This window comes from Loxodonta africana, chromosome 2, assembly GCF_030014295.1.
Source record: "Loxodonta africana isolate mLoxAfr1 chromosome 2, mLoxAfr1.hap2, whole genome shotgun sequence".
Lineage (NCBI taxonomy): Eukaryota > Metazoa > Chordata > Mammalia > Proboscidea > Elephantidae > Loxodonta > Loxodonta africana.
In genome coordinates, this window is record NC_087343.1 from 221,890,952 (window position 1) to 221,905,922 (window position 14,971).

The 14,971-nt window shown below is 43.8% G+C and overlaps 1 protein-coding gene across 4 annotated transcripts in view; it reads left to right on the top strand.

Annotated features, from left to right (window-relative positions):
* Positions 1-14,971, top strand: part of BACE2 (beta-secretase 2) — a 116,733-nt gene that overhangs the window by 65,142 nt on the left and 36,620 nt on the right. For 3 of the 4 annotated variants that reach the window (XM_064279474.1, XM_064279476.1, XM_064279477.1), the window contains exons 3-5: positions 6,115-6,331; positions 12,987-13,115; positions 14,416-14,550. In XM_064279474.1, the coding sequence (XP_064135544.1) occupies positions 6,115-6,331; positions 12,987-13,115; positions 14,416-14,550 (481 nt within the window). The remainder of the gene's footprint in view (positions 1-6,114; positions 6,332-12,986; positions 13,116-14,415; positions 14,551-14,971) is intronic. The other variant, XM_064279475.1, reaches the window with a different exon arrangement.

Sequence of the window (14,971 nt, forward strand, 5' to 3'; positions counted from 1 at the left end):
AACAGTGCTTGTCCCAGAGCAGGTGCTCCATAAATATTCATTGAATGAATGAACAAGTGATAGCAGGGATTCACTCTTCCCCTGGGCATTAACTTCAGATCACCCCAGAAGGATACATGCCACTCTATTCCCAATTGTTGCCAAATAACAATCACATTGATTTTCAGTCCTTGTAGTGGTGTGGGAAAATGTCAACTTCACAGCACCCTGACCAGTGTGAGGTGTTCTGATTGTAAAGCCTTGGGGAACAGGTCACTGCCCAATCTTGTTTGTGTTATTGTATTTTAACAGCATCTGTTATCGTTGGGTGCTGTTCAGTCAGTTCAACTCATAGCGACCCCATGTGACAGAGTAGAACTGCCTTTCTTGGCTGTAAGGTTTATGGAAGCAGATTGCCAGGCCTTTCTTCCGAGGAGCTGCTGGATGGGTTCAAACCGCCAACCTTTCAGTTATCAGCCAAGTGCCTAACCGTTGCACCCCCAGGGCTCCTTCCAGTCACTCTTAGGGTTTTTGGATGTTGGGTTGTGGATCATGTTACATGACTCCTATCACAGTGGGCCATTATGTGTTTTGGTATGAGTATAACCCGCCCATCATGAGCATGACGGCCTTGAGAAAGAGGCTGTGACATCACGAGGTAACACGGGCCCTGAGGAGGAGGGGCCCTGGCTTTGGTAGGTCTGGCTTGGTCTTTATTCATCACATTGGTTGTATGTATGTTTCTGAAGCCCAGGCTGTAGCTGCCACAAGCTGGTGGAGCCTCTTTCTCAGCTCTGACACCTCCCTATGTCACAGGGCAGCACCCAGAGTTCCCACAAAGCCAGAGGTGCCCAAATTGGGTTGTGCCCTTCAAAGGCTAGAGCAGTTAAGGATAGCACCTGGCTTAATGGAATTTAAGTTGGGCACCAAAAAAACCCAAATCAGTTACCATGACGTCAGCTCTGACTTGGGAACCCCACGTGTGTCGGAGTAGAGCTGCGCTCCGTGGGGTTTTCAGTGGCTGATTTTTCAAAAGTGTATCACTAGGCCTTTCTTCCGAGGCACCTCTGGGTGGACTCAAACCTCCAACATTTTGGTTAGCAGCCGAGCGCATTAACTGTTGCAGCGCCCAGGGACTCCAGCTTGGGCACATGGAAGAAATAAACTCAGGGACCATATGTTAACACCAGTGCTTCTCTTACACATGGAGTGGAAAACGCTGCTCCCTGAAAGTTAGTAAGGATGTTGGGGGGTGTCGCCATCATCTAGTGCTGCTATAACAGAAATACCACAAGTGGATGGCTTTAACAAACAAATGTATTTTCTCACCATCTAGTAGGCTAGAAGTCCAAATTCAGGGTGTCAGCTCCAGGGAAAGGCTTTCTCTCTCTGTCGGCTCTGGAGGAAGGTCCTTGTCATCAGTCTTCCCTTGGTCTAGGAGCATCTCAGCGCAGGAACCTCAGGTCCAAAGGGTACGCTCTGCTCCCGGCACTGCTTTCTTGTTGGTATGAGGTCCCCGTGTCTCTCTGCTTGCTTCTCTCTTTCATCAAGAGATTGCCTCAAGACACAGTCCAATCCTGTGGGTTGAGTCCTGCCTCACTAACACAACTACTGCCCTTCCTCCCTTATTAACATCCCAGAGGCAGGATTTACAACATATAGGAAAATCACACAATACCGGGAATCATGGCCCAGCTCAATTGATACACACATTTTTGGGGAGACGTAATTCAATCCACAAAAGGGGAAGACCGTCACTTGGTTAACCTCGACGCTGTTAATTATCAAGGATTGCGTACAGACCTTGAAAACATTATGCTGAGCAAAATAAGTCAGTTGCAAAAAGACAAATGTTGTATGATCCCACTTACATGAAATATCTAGACTAGGCAAATGGAAAGAAACCAAACTCTATTAGGGGTTACCAGGAGTGGCGGGAGCAGAGAAGAGGGTCTCCTTGCTTGGGGGTGCACTAGCTTTTTTTAAGGATGAAGGAAAAATTTGGAAAGAGACGGTGGTGATGTTTGCACAAGATGATAAACATGACGCATGTCGCTGAATATCGCATGTAAAACATGTTGAAATGGCGAATGCTTTGTTATATATACTCGCCGCAATTTAAAAAATAGCAAATTTTAAAAGTGAAAAAGAATTCTAGGCTTTCTGTTTTTAGCACAGCTGTCTTTGCCAGGAAGGAGCCCTGGTGGCACAGTGGTTAAAGTGCCCGGCTGCTAACCGAAAGGTTGGTGGTTCAAACGCACCAGCTGCTCTGCATGAGAAGGATGTGGCAGTCTGTTTCCGTAAAGATTACAGCCTTGGAAACCCTATGGGGCAGTTCTACTCTGTCGTATACAGTCACTGTGAGTTGGAATCTACTCAAAGGCAATGGGTTTGGTTTGCTTTTTGTCTTTGGTCTTTGCCAGGATGCGCAGCCGTCTCATCTTTGTGGTTTGGAGAACGGGACACACAGACAAAATACAAATTAGCTGTAACAGAAATACCACAAAGTGGGCGGCTTTAACCAACAGAAATTTGTTTTCTCAAGTTTAGGAGGCTAGAAGTTGAAATCAGGGCCCCGGCTCTAGGGGAAGGCTGTCTGTGTCTGTCGGCTGTGGGGAAGGTACTTCTTCCTTGGCTTCTTGGCAATCTTCATTTGGTATGGCACCCATCTTTCCCCATCTGTGCTTGCTTCTGTGTGCCTAATCTGCTCTTTCAATATCTCAAAAGGATTGGCTTAAGACACACCCTACACTGATATGGCCCAAATGGGATTACAACCACAAGTTTGTTGTTACTTGCCTTCGAGTCAGTTCTGACTCATAGCAACCCCTTGTACAACAGAAAAAAACACTGACTAGTCCTGTGCCATCCTTAAATCGTTGGTATATTTGAACCCATTGTTGCAGCTACTGTATCTGTCCCTCTCACTGAGGGTCTTCCCCTTTTTCGATGACCCTCTTCTTTACCAAGCATGATGTCCTTCTCCAGGAACTGCTCCCTCCTGATAACATGTCCAAAGTATATGCAATGAAATCTCGCCCTCCTTGTTCCAAGGAGCACTCTGGCTGTATTCCTTCCAAAACAGATTTTTCTTCATTCTTTTGGCAGTCCATGATATAGTCAATATTCTTCACCAATACCATAATTCAAAGGCATCAATTCTTCTTTGGTCTTCCTTATTCATCGTCCAGCTTTCACATGGATATGAGGCTACTGAAAGTATCGTTGCTTTGGTCAAGCGCACCTTAGTCCTCAAAATGACATCTTTGCTTTTGAACACTTTAAAGAGGTCTTTTGCAGCAGATTTGCTCGATGTAATATGGCATTTGATTTTCTGACTGCTGCTTCCATGGATGTTGATTGTGGATCCAAGTAAAATGAAATCCTTGACAACATAAGTCTTTTCTCTGTTTATCATGATGTTGCTTATTGGTCCAGTTGTGAGGACTTTTGTTTTCTTTATGTTGAGGTGTAATCTATACTGAAGGCTGTAGTCTTTGATCTTCATTGGTAAATGCTTCAAGTCCTCTTCACTTTCAGCAAACAAGGTTTTGTCATCTGCATAACGCAGGTTGCTAATGAGTCTTCCATCAGTTCTGATGCCACATTCTCACATAGCCCAGCTTCTCAAATTATTTGCTGAGCATACAGACTGAGTAAGCATGGTGAATGGATACAACCCTGACACACACCTTTCCTGATACGTTAAGCCACGCAATATCCCCTTGCTCTGTTTGAACTACTGCCTCTTGGTCTACGTATATACGTTCTGTACGAGCACAATTAAGTGTTCTGAAATCTCCATTCTTTGCAATGTTATCCATAATTCATTATAATCCACACAGTCGGATGCCTTTGCATAGTCAATAAAACACAGATAAACATATTTCTGGTATTTTCTGTGTTCAGCCAAGATCCATTTGACATCAGTAATGATATCCCTCATTCCATGTCCTCTTCTGAATCCAGCTTGAATTCCTGGCAGTTCCCTGTCAATGTACTACTGCAGCTACTTTTGAATGATTTCAGCAAAATTTTACTTGTGTGTGATATTAATGGGGGACACTGGTGGCATAGTGGTTAAGTGCTATGGGTGCTAACCAAAGGGTTGGCAGTTCGAATCTACCAGGCACTCTTTAGAAACCCTGGGGCAGTTCTACTCTGTCCTATAGGGTCACTATCAGTTGGAATCAATCTGATGGCAACAGGCTTGGTTTTTTTTTGTGTGTGTGATATTAATGATACTGTTCGATAATTTCCACGTTCTCTCGGCTCACCTTTCTTTAGAATGGGCACATATATTAATCTTTTCCAGTCAGTTGGCCAAGTACCTGTCTTCCAAATTTCTTGGCATAGATGAGTGAGCACATCCAGTGCCGCATCCATTTGTTGAAACACCTCGGTTGGTATTCCATCAATTCCTGGAGCCTTATTTCTCATCAGTGCCTTCGGTGCAGCTTGAACTTCTTTCTTCGTTACCACTGGTTCTTGATCAGATGCTACCCCCTGCAATGGTTGACCATCAGCCAGTTCTTTTTGGTGTGGTGACTGTGTGTAGTCCTTCCATCTTCTTTGATGCTTCCCGCATCATTCATATTTTGCCCACAGAGTCCTTCAGAATTGCAACTCAAGGCTTGAATTTTTCTTCTGTTCTTTCAACTTGAGAAATCCAAAGCATGTTCTTCCCTTTTGGTTTTCTAACTCCAGGTCTTTGCATATTTCATTATAATATTTTACCTTGTATTCTCAAGCTGCCCTTTGAAATCTTCTGTTAAGCTCTTTTACTTCATCATTTCTTCCCTTTGCTTTAGCTTCGCTACGTTCAAGAGCAAGTTTCAGAGTCTCTTCTGAAATCCATTTTAGTCTTTTTTTTCCTTCCTGTCTTTTGAATGCCATTTTGTTTTCTTCGTATATGATATCCTTCATGTCTTCCCTCAACTCATCTGGTCTTTGGTCATTAGTGTTCAATGTGTCAAATCTATTCTTGAGATGGTCTCCAGATTCAGGTGGGATGTACTCAAGGTTGTATTTTGGCTGTTGTGAACTTGTTTTAATTTTCTTCAGCTTCAACTTGAACTTGCATATGAGCAATTGATGATCTGTTTTGCAGTCGGCCCCTGGCCTTGTTCTGATTGATGATATGGAGTTTTCTATTGTCTCTTTCCACAGATGTAGTTGATTTGATTCCTGTGTTTTCCATCCAGTGAGGTCTACGTGTATAGTTGCCGTTTATGTTGTTGAAAAAAGGTATTTGTAATGAAGAAGTCAATGGTCTTGCAAAATTTTATCATGCCATCTCCAGCATCATTTCCATCACCAAGGCCATATTTTCCAGCTATCAATCCGTCTTTGTTTCCAACTTTCACATTCCAATCACTAGTAATTATCAATGCATCGTGATTGCACGTTTGATCAATTTCAGACTGCAGAAATTGGTAAAAATCTTCAGTTTCTTCATCTCTGGCCTTAGTGGTTGGTGCATAAATCTGAGTAATTGTTGTATTAACTGGCCTTCTTTGTAGGCGTATGGATATTATCCTATCACTGATAGTGTTGTTCTTCAGCATAGACCTTGAAATGTTCTTTTTGATGATGAATGCAACACCATTCCTCTTCAAGTTATCATTCCCAGCATAGTAGATCATATGATCATCCTATTCAAAATGGCCAATACGAGTCCATTTCAGCTCACTAACGCCTAGAATATCGATGTTTATGGGTTCCATTTCATTTTTGATGATTTCCAATTTTCCTAGATTCATACTTTATACATTCCAGGTTCCGATTATTAATGGATGTTTGCAGTTGTTTCTTCTTATTTTGAGCCAAGTCACATCAGCAAATGAAGGTCCCAAAAGCTTGACTCCATCTACCTCGTTCAGGTCAACTCTGCTTTGAGGAGGTAGCTCTTCTCCAGTTGTATTTTGAGTACCTTCCAACCTGGGGGGCTCATCTGTTGGTACTATATCAGACACTATCCCACTGCTATTCATAAGATTTTCACTGGCCATTTTTTTCAGAAGTAGACCACAAGTATAGGGGTTAGGATTTACAACACAGACTTTTGGGGGTCACAATTCAATCCATAACACTCTGTAAAGGAGTAGCTCTGACAGCCTCTTCTGTGTCCTCCAGGTCCAGCACTTACCAGTCCAAGGGCTTCGATGTCACCGTGAAGTACACACAGGGGAGCTGGACGGGCTTAATGGGGGAGGACCTTGTCACCATCCCAAAAGGCTTTAACAGTTCTTTCCTCGTCAATGTCGCCACTATTTTTGAGTCAGAGAATTTCTTTTTGCCTGGGATTAAATGGAATGGAATACTTGGACTGGCTTATGCTACCCTAGCCAAGGTAAGGTTAATCTATTAATTTAAGTAAATCAAATAATGGGGCTGAGACTCTGAAACTAGGTAATAAAGGGGGCCACAAAATGTGTCCCAGGCCGTTGTTGGAGACAAATATAAACTTAACAGTGAGTATCGTGCTGAAAATAGACTAGTGTTCACACAATTAATTCTGTTTCTAAGCATGTTTTCAATTTAAGGTAAATAGCACTATTCTGTAAATCTTCTTGCAAGGTAGACTATTAGCATTACTTTTTTTGTTTTTTGTTTATTTTAGTTATATATTGAAAATGTTAACAGAATCTGAATCATTCTGATTATGGGGTTTGTTTAAGAGTTTTGATTGTTATTGTTGTTATCTACCATCAAGCTAGCCCCTGACTCATGGCGACTCCACACACAACAGAAGGAAATCCTGCCTGGTCCTATACCGTCCCCATGATCTGTTGCAGATTGGGGAGTTATGATCCATAGGGTTTTCACTGGCCGATTTTTTTGTCTTAATAATATTTTATTGTATTTTAGGTAAAAGTGTACACAGCAAATTTGGTTGCCCTTTAACAACCTTTATACAAATTGTTCCATGCCATTGGTTACAATTTTCACAACGTGTCAGCGTTCTCCTTATTTCCATTCTGTTGTTCTGTTTCCATTTATCTAGCTTCCCTGCCCCTCCTTAGCTTTTCGTCTTTGCATTAGAGTAAATGTTGACTGTTTGGTCCCATATAGTTGATTATTTAAGGGGAACATACTTCTCACCATTGGTATTGTTTATTTTATAACCCAATTATTAGTTGGCTGAAAGATGACCTCTGAGAATGGCTTCAGTTCCAAGTTCAAAAGGTATATTATGGAGATCGTTTCGGGGGTTCCTCTAGTCTCTATCAGTCCAGTAAGTCTGGTCCTTTTTTTAGAAAGTTGTATTTCATTCTACATTTTTCTCCTATTCTATCCAGGACCATCTATTATATCCCTGGCCAGAACAGTTAGTAGTGGTAGCCGGGCATCATCTAGTTTTTCTGTTCTCAAGCTAGATGTGGCTATGGTTAGTGTGGGCTGTTAGTCCTGTGGACTATTCTCTTCTTTGAGTTTTTTGTTTCCTTCATTCTCTTTTGCTCCAGATAAGTGGAGACCAAGAGTTGTATCTCAGGTGGCCGCTCACAGCTTTTAAGACCCCAGATGCTGCTCACCAAGCTAGGATGTAGAGCATTATCTTTATGAACTATGTTATGCCAATTGACTGAATCGTGTCCCACAAGACTATGGCCCCAAGCCTTTTAACTCAGTAAACCAATCCCATGTGGTGTCTGGATATGTCTAGGAAGTCTCCGTAACTGTGCCCCCATATGCTTCATTGTATATGTGAACATCTATGCAGCACATAAATCATGTATATACAGATGCCCACAGATGCACCTACGCATGCACCCATGTGTGCTCACATATGCCTTCTTGTATACATACACGCATACGTATCTACCTATGTAACCACAGATGTGTTTTTGGGTTGTTATTACTGTTGTTGCAAAATATCAATGTGTTACAGCATTTACCAAAATTGATCCTTATTCTTGCATACTTCTTAGTATCTTCATTTATTTTGTTCATGCTGTGCAGGCTTCACCCATGTTTGGGATCGCCTTTCCCATCACCAAAAATAACAAGTGTCCACTATCTAGAAAGCGATTTCCTTTCCCCCTCCCATCCCTGGCAACCATTGAAGAGTGTGGCTTTCTGTGTGCATACAGATTCTTGACTCTTTATAAAAGTGAGTCCATACAATGACTTAAAAGAAAACACCCATTATGCTTTATTTATTATGTATTATTATGTAAATCGTGTGTGCGTGATGTGGGGCTTACCTGGACCTGAATGTTGGCAGGCAGAGAGCCCTCTGCCAGGCCGAGTGCAGCTTGTGTTGCTTCCCCTTCACTCCTGGGCACCTCCGAGGAGCCACCTGGGACCTGAGCATAGATGTCCTGAGAGCATGCCCCAGGACTGTCCGCCACAGGAAGTAGTGGAGAACCAGGGAGAAATTTTGGAACCCTTGCTCTCATCAGCATCAGAACCTTCACAAGATGGGGAAGACAGAACTGAATGCTCTCAAAACACTTGTACTTGGGACTGACCCGAAGGGAATCATGTTCAGATGCAGGAGGTTGGCTCGCTGGCTGGTAGGGAAATTTCCACCAGGTAGGGTTGCCAGAGGTGGATTAGACGCCAGCCAGGGTGCATACCTGGGCTCTTGAAGACCCGGTTGGTTCGCGTACACTGGAGGAAAGCAGAAAGAGGTCACCTCTCCTGGCCCTGTAACTGGGCACCGCACCTTGGCCTGATGCTGCTCAATGTCAGGCTTTGAGCCAGAGCTAAGTGTTGAAGAAAAAAGAGGCATGATTGTAGGAGCAGCAGGCCCAGCGACAACCTAGCCTCCCTTGATCCTACCTTGTGGGAATATTTGTTCCAGCTCAAGTTTATTAGCAAATGAGGGGGGGGAGGGCCTCCCAGCCCTGTGGCTTCACAAGAGCAAAGAATAACAATTACTGAGTCTGCTAGTCCCTGGTTTGTGTAAACAGTTAACACACTTGGCTCTAACAGACAGTTTGGCAGTTTGAGTCCACCCAGAGGTGCCTCAGAAGAAAGGCTCGGTGATCTACTTCCAAAAGATTAGCCATTGAAAACTGTGGGGACCACAGGCCTGCTCTGACACACAGGGGGTCACCACGAGTTGGAATCAACTCCCAGCGCCTGGTTGTTTTTTATTAGGCACGGGACTGAGAACATGACAGGGTGTCAGTTCACTCAATTCTTACGACGACTCCATGAGGTGTACTTGGTAAGGCCATATTATCCCCATTTTAGAGATGTAAAGGCTGAGGGTCAGCGAGGTTTGCTCCCTTGTGCAGGTTGGTCAGAACGCAGAGCACTGTGTGCACTGCCCACTCTGTGTCTAAGGAATCTGGCTGGGCAACATGCCCCTTTCTCCTTGGTATCGTAGGATGAGCTTAATCTGGGATTTGCAGACTGAAAATAATTTATATTCCCGAATATGTTTTCACTGACACTGTGACCTCAGGCAAAACGTTTCATCATAATGACTGTTTGGAAAAGCAAGATATGAGTATGCTTGATTTTATGCTAATTATTCAGAAGATGATAGAATAAACCTAAATGACGTGGGATTAGTAATATGTAAACTTCTGTGAGTGCGGACAACTTTCCGGGTATTTGAGTGTCAGGATGCCTCAAAAAGACCCTGTATCTTTTTGTCTATGAAATTCCAAGGAGATTACCAACAATTGGCTTCACGAACCCCAGGTTTGGGGAGGCAGTCATGGGATTTGGGCAAAGTGGAGCAGAGCTGGAAACAGGACTGACAGGGCCCCCAGAGGGTGGCCTGGGTTAGTTCCAAAGATAGAGCTGGAACAACTGGGACAAGCCATCAGTGGTGGTCATAGTGCCTCACAGCCTTTGGTCAGTGCTAACTGCTTTGCACCAAGGCTGTGCATCAGAACCGCCTAGAGGGCTTCACACCCCATAGATGCGCAGGCCTACTGCAGACCTACTGAGCCAGATCCTCTTGGGGTTAGTCCTGGGTAACCCTATTTTTTTAAAAGCTCTGGAGGGATTTTGAGGTGCAGTCCTAGTGAAGAACCATTTGTCAGAATATTAATAGACCTTTACTATGTGCCAGGCATTGTTCCAAGCTCTTTCTATGTATTAACCCATTTAATACATACAACCTTTTAGGAGGTTATTGTCACCCTCATCTTACAGATGAGGAAACAAAGGAATAAGTCACACAGTTAGCAAGTGAGAGAGCCAGGATTCAATTCCAGAAAGTGAGCGAAAGGAGAACGCCAGACCAGGTCGCCAGTAGACACATCCCATTTCAGGAGAACACTTTTCCTGATTCATTGACCGAGACGCTAAGCCTTTCAACAAAGATGACATAGACTGTGCCAAATTCCGCCATAGAACTCTATAGAAGCCAAGAAAGAAATCCGTAGGAGGCCAAATACAAATGGACTAAACGAATAGAAAGATTTATATCTACTTGATAATGGAACTCTACGTTCACTACCTCCAACACTATAGTTTTCGTTTTTATAGATAATAAATCATCACTCCTTACGTCAACCATAGGTGCCTAGAGTAGACCTAGAGCACTTGCGCTACCACAGTTCGCTGTGACGTGTTTATCAAAAACTAACAACTCATAGTGACTAATTCTGGTATCTCCCAAGTTGTCAAAGTCAACTCTAAACTCAAGCCTGTTACCTTCCTCTCTGACCGCCAGTACCCCCGGCCCACCCCAAGCTCAGAGCTGTTCCCAGGAGATCATTCCTTTTCCTTTTGGTCCATCGGGGGATATGGTGGTGTCTTCAGAATGTGTAGTTACATACCACAAAGGCACAGAGCAAACTAGGCCTGGTGAAATGTTGTTGTTAGTTGCAGTTAGTTGCAGTTGACTCTGACTCATGTCTACCTTATGTGTAACAGAATGAAACATTGCCTGGTCCGGTGCCATCTTCATGGTCTTTGGTGTATTTGAGTCCATTGTTGTGGCTGGCTTTTGTGTCAGTCTCCCTCATTGAGGGTTTCCCTCACTTCTGTTGGTCTGCTACTATACCAGGGTCCCTGGGTGGTGCAGTGGTTAAAAGTTGCAACTGCTAACAAAAACATCAGCAGTTCAAATCTACCAGCCACTCCTTGGAAACCCCGTGAGGCTGTTCTACTCTGTCCTATGAATTGGACACTATGAATTGGAATCAACTCGATGGCAGTGGGTTTGATTTGGTTGGTTTACTAACCTCAAGGTTGGCAGTTCAAACCCATCCAGCAGCACCATGAACCTGGTAATCTGCTTCTATAAAGAGTACAGCCAGGAAAACCCTATGGAGCATTTCAACTCTGCAACATGTGGGTCGCTGTGAGTTGAAATTGACTTGCCGGCAACGGATTTGATGTTTTTTTGTTTTTTTTTTTTCCTACTTTACCGAACACGAGGTCCTTCTTTAATGATCTTTCCTGATGACGTGTCCAAGGTCAGCGAGTTCAAATCTCATTATCCTCGCATCTGAGGAACATTCTGGTTGTATGTATGGCAAAAAACAAAAAACAAAAACAGGGAGGGATAATAAGGCTTTTTCACCTTCAAGATTGTGTAGCATTGTTCCTTTTGCTGCCGCTTGCCCTATCTCCAGAGTTTAGGAGACAGCTTGCCAAGAGCTCTAAACTCTCAGATCTAAACCTTCTCTCACCACCTGGGGTCTGGGATGAGCTGTCCTCAGGGATCAGTCATCTCTCATTGGTGTGGTGGACCAACTGGGGCTGAGAAAGGTGAATAAAAACTTCAGAAGCAAGGTGGCTCCTAAAGAGACTGCTGTCTCCTTACTCTGGAAAGTCTAGGATTAGAACCCACCACCCCCGCAGTAACCTACCTCCACACCTCGTCACGCCCACCTCACAAGGCAGTCATGATGTGACAGCATCTTAGTAGCTTCCAGAACTGCGATCTTAGGTTTGCAACAGCGGAGTACCAAAAGGAAAAACACCAAAATGCCATGCAGTAGAAAGTTCTAACGGGGATGCTGCGTGGTTTAAAGTCAAGAAGGGTACGTGTCAGGGTCATATCCTTTCACCATACTTATTCAATCTGTATGCTGAGCAGATAATCTGAGAAACTGGACTAAATGAAGAACGTGGCATCAGGATTGGAGGAAGACTCGTTAACAACCTGTGTTATGCAGATGACACAACCTCGCTTGCTGAAAGCGAAGAGGACTTGAAGCACTTACTGATGAAGATCAAAGACCACAGCCTTCAGTATGGATTACACCTCAACATAAAGAAAACAAAAATCCTCACAACTGGACCAATAAGCAACATCATAATAAATGGAAAAAAGATTGAAGTTGTCAAGAATTTCATTTTACTTGGACCCACAATCAACACCCATGGAAACAGTCAAGAAAAAAGACATATTGCGTTGGGCAAATCGGCTGCAAAAGACCTCTTTTTAAAGTGTTCAAAAGCAAAGATGTCACTTTGAAGACTACGGTGCGCCTGACCGAAGCCATGGTGTTTTCAGTTGCCTCTTGTGCACATGAAAGCTGGACAGTGAATGAGGAAGACCGAAGAATTGAAACATTTGAATTATGATGTTGACGAAGAATGCTGAATATACCATGGACTGCCAGAAGAACAAACAAACCTGTCTTGGAAGAAGTACAGCCAGAATGCTTCTTAGAAGCAGGGATGGTGAGACTTCATCTCACATACTTGGGACATGTTATCAGGAGGGACCAGTCCCTGGAGAAGGACATCATGCTTGGTAAAGCAGAGGGTCAGCGAAAACGTGGAAGACCCTCAATGAGGTGGATTGACAACAGTGGCTGCAACAGTGGGCTCAAACTTACCTACTATTGTGAGGATGGCGCAGGACTGGGCAGTGTTTCGTTCTGTTGTACGTGGGGTTGCTATGAACTGGAACAGACTCAGTGATACCTAACAACAATTGCTCTGCCTGCTCACAAGCTTGTTTATTGTTTAGCCCTGGAAAATGAAGTGTAAGGAAAAATAATATTGTGTATAAACCTTGGGCCGTTCCTTATCTGCGCTGTGAGTCATGAAGCTGTTGGCCTTCTTTTCACCTCCCGCAGCCATCAAGTTCGCTGGAGACGTTCTTCGACTCCCTTGTGATGCAAGCAAAAATTGCCAATGTTTTCTCCATGCAGATGTGTGGGGCAGGACTGCCAGTGGCTGGATCTGGTACCAACGGAGGTAGTCTTGTGGGTATCTTTTAGTCTTAAAGGGGAGAAAAATCACAAATCATTGGGGCTGTTTGGTTTTTGTTTGTTTTTTTCTGTTTTAGTAAGCATCAGATAAATAATAGACACAGAAGCCTGCATAGGTACTGTGGAAATTTGATAATCCTTTTTTTTTTTTTTATTATAGGGCCTTTGAAAAATGGATAAAATTAGGTTTTCTTTTACCCTTCCAAACCATCCTGCCATCTCGAAAGATAATTCTCATTCCTTCCCCAGATTCCATCACAGCTTTTGTGTACTGCCTTAGGAAAGGAAACTGTTCTCGGGAGGGAGGGTGGAGGGAGGCGGGAGGAGCAGTGGAGGGTCCGAAGCTGGGCCTTACCTTGGGTAGCAGAGGGAAGGAGGCAGCTGGGACATCAGGGCATCCTTTCTCTCTCTGTCAGTGCACGCACACACACAGACGTGCACACACACCACACAGCAAAGGTGTTATCTGCTGAGACACCATGGATCTGCCTTAGGTGGAGCTTGCCCTCAATGGACCCTGTACCCAGGTGTCTAACATAGCAGAGCAGCAGGAGGAGGAGGGTGCCTCTGGGGTCTAGGGTGGGTGCTGCTGACTCCTTTCCTCCCTGAAGCGGAGAGGAGAGCCAAGGTCCCATTTCCTGGGAACTTTCATTTGCTCACAGCTCACCTGCTTTTAACACCTTTCGAATCCCCTTTTGGAAGGGAGAAAGGTAGCTTAGGGTTTGTGGAGTTACAGTAATGGTTTTGCAAAATGAAGTTTTGATCAGGGAAGCTGTTTTGTTCTGCCTTCGTCTTGTCCAATATCTAAAGAACTAAATTACTGTCCATCTGCATGGTTAGCTGTTTTCATGCATTCTGTGGGGGGATATCGCAATATTACAAAGCTGGAATCATACAGACTTTGTTTACATAAAAGAAACCACCAAATGGTCACAGTTTTACCAGGGCATAATGTTTGACCTGTTTAATTTTCAAGCATATACATTTGTTTCACAGCATCAAACAAAAGTATCAATTGCTGTGTATTTTTTTCAAAATATATAGTATCTGCTTCTCTGGAAACCCTGGTGGTGTAGTAGTTAAGTGCTACAGCTGCTAACTAAGAGGTCGGCAGTTCGAATCTACCAGGTGCTCCTTGGAAACTCTATGAGGCAGTTCTGCTCTGTCCTCTGGGGTCACTATGAGTCAGAATTGACTTGACAGCAATGGGGTTTTTTTATATGCTTCTCTGTGTAGCCTGCTGGTTTGTCTGTGTGTTTTTCTCCCTTATGCCTGTAAATACTTTTCTTCCCAGGTCTTGGGTGGAATTCAACCCAGTTTGTACAAGGGCGACATCTGGTATACACCTATTAAGGAGGAGTGGTATTACCAGATAGAAATTCTGAAATTGGAAATTGGAGGCCAAAGCCTTAATCTGGACTGCAGAGAGGTACGTAGCGGATGGTCTCTGTTGTGTCCATTCGTCTGTCTGTGTGCTTGAGTCACGTAAATATTACAGCTGGGTCCTGTGTATGAAATCAGAAGTTACCCTAGCACAGGAGTGTTACATTAAAAGATACAGGGTCTTTTTTGTACGGTAAGTTTAAATTTGTGTAAAGAACCCTCCCACCAGAAAAAAATTGCTCTCTTCTAATCACTGAGCTTTATAGGAGAAAATAGCATAAAGTGATTAATGATGAGGATTATCTTGAGCTACGGAGTCCTGGTGGTACAGTGGTTCAGTGTTCTGCTGCTGACTGAAAGGCCGGTGGTCCAGACCGATCAGCCACTCTACAAGAAATAGATGTGGCAATCTGCTTCTGTAAAGATGACAGCCTTGGGGCAATTCTGCTCTGTCCTGTAGGATCGCT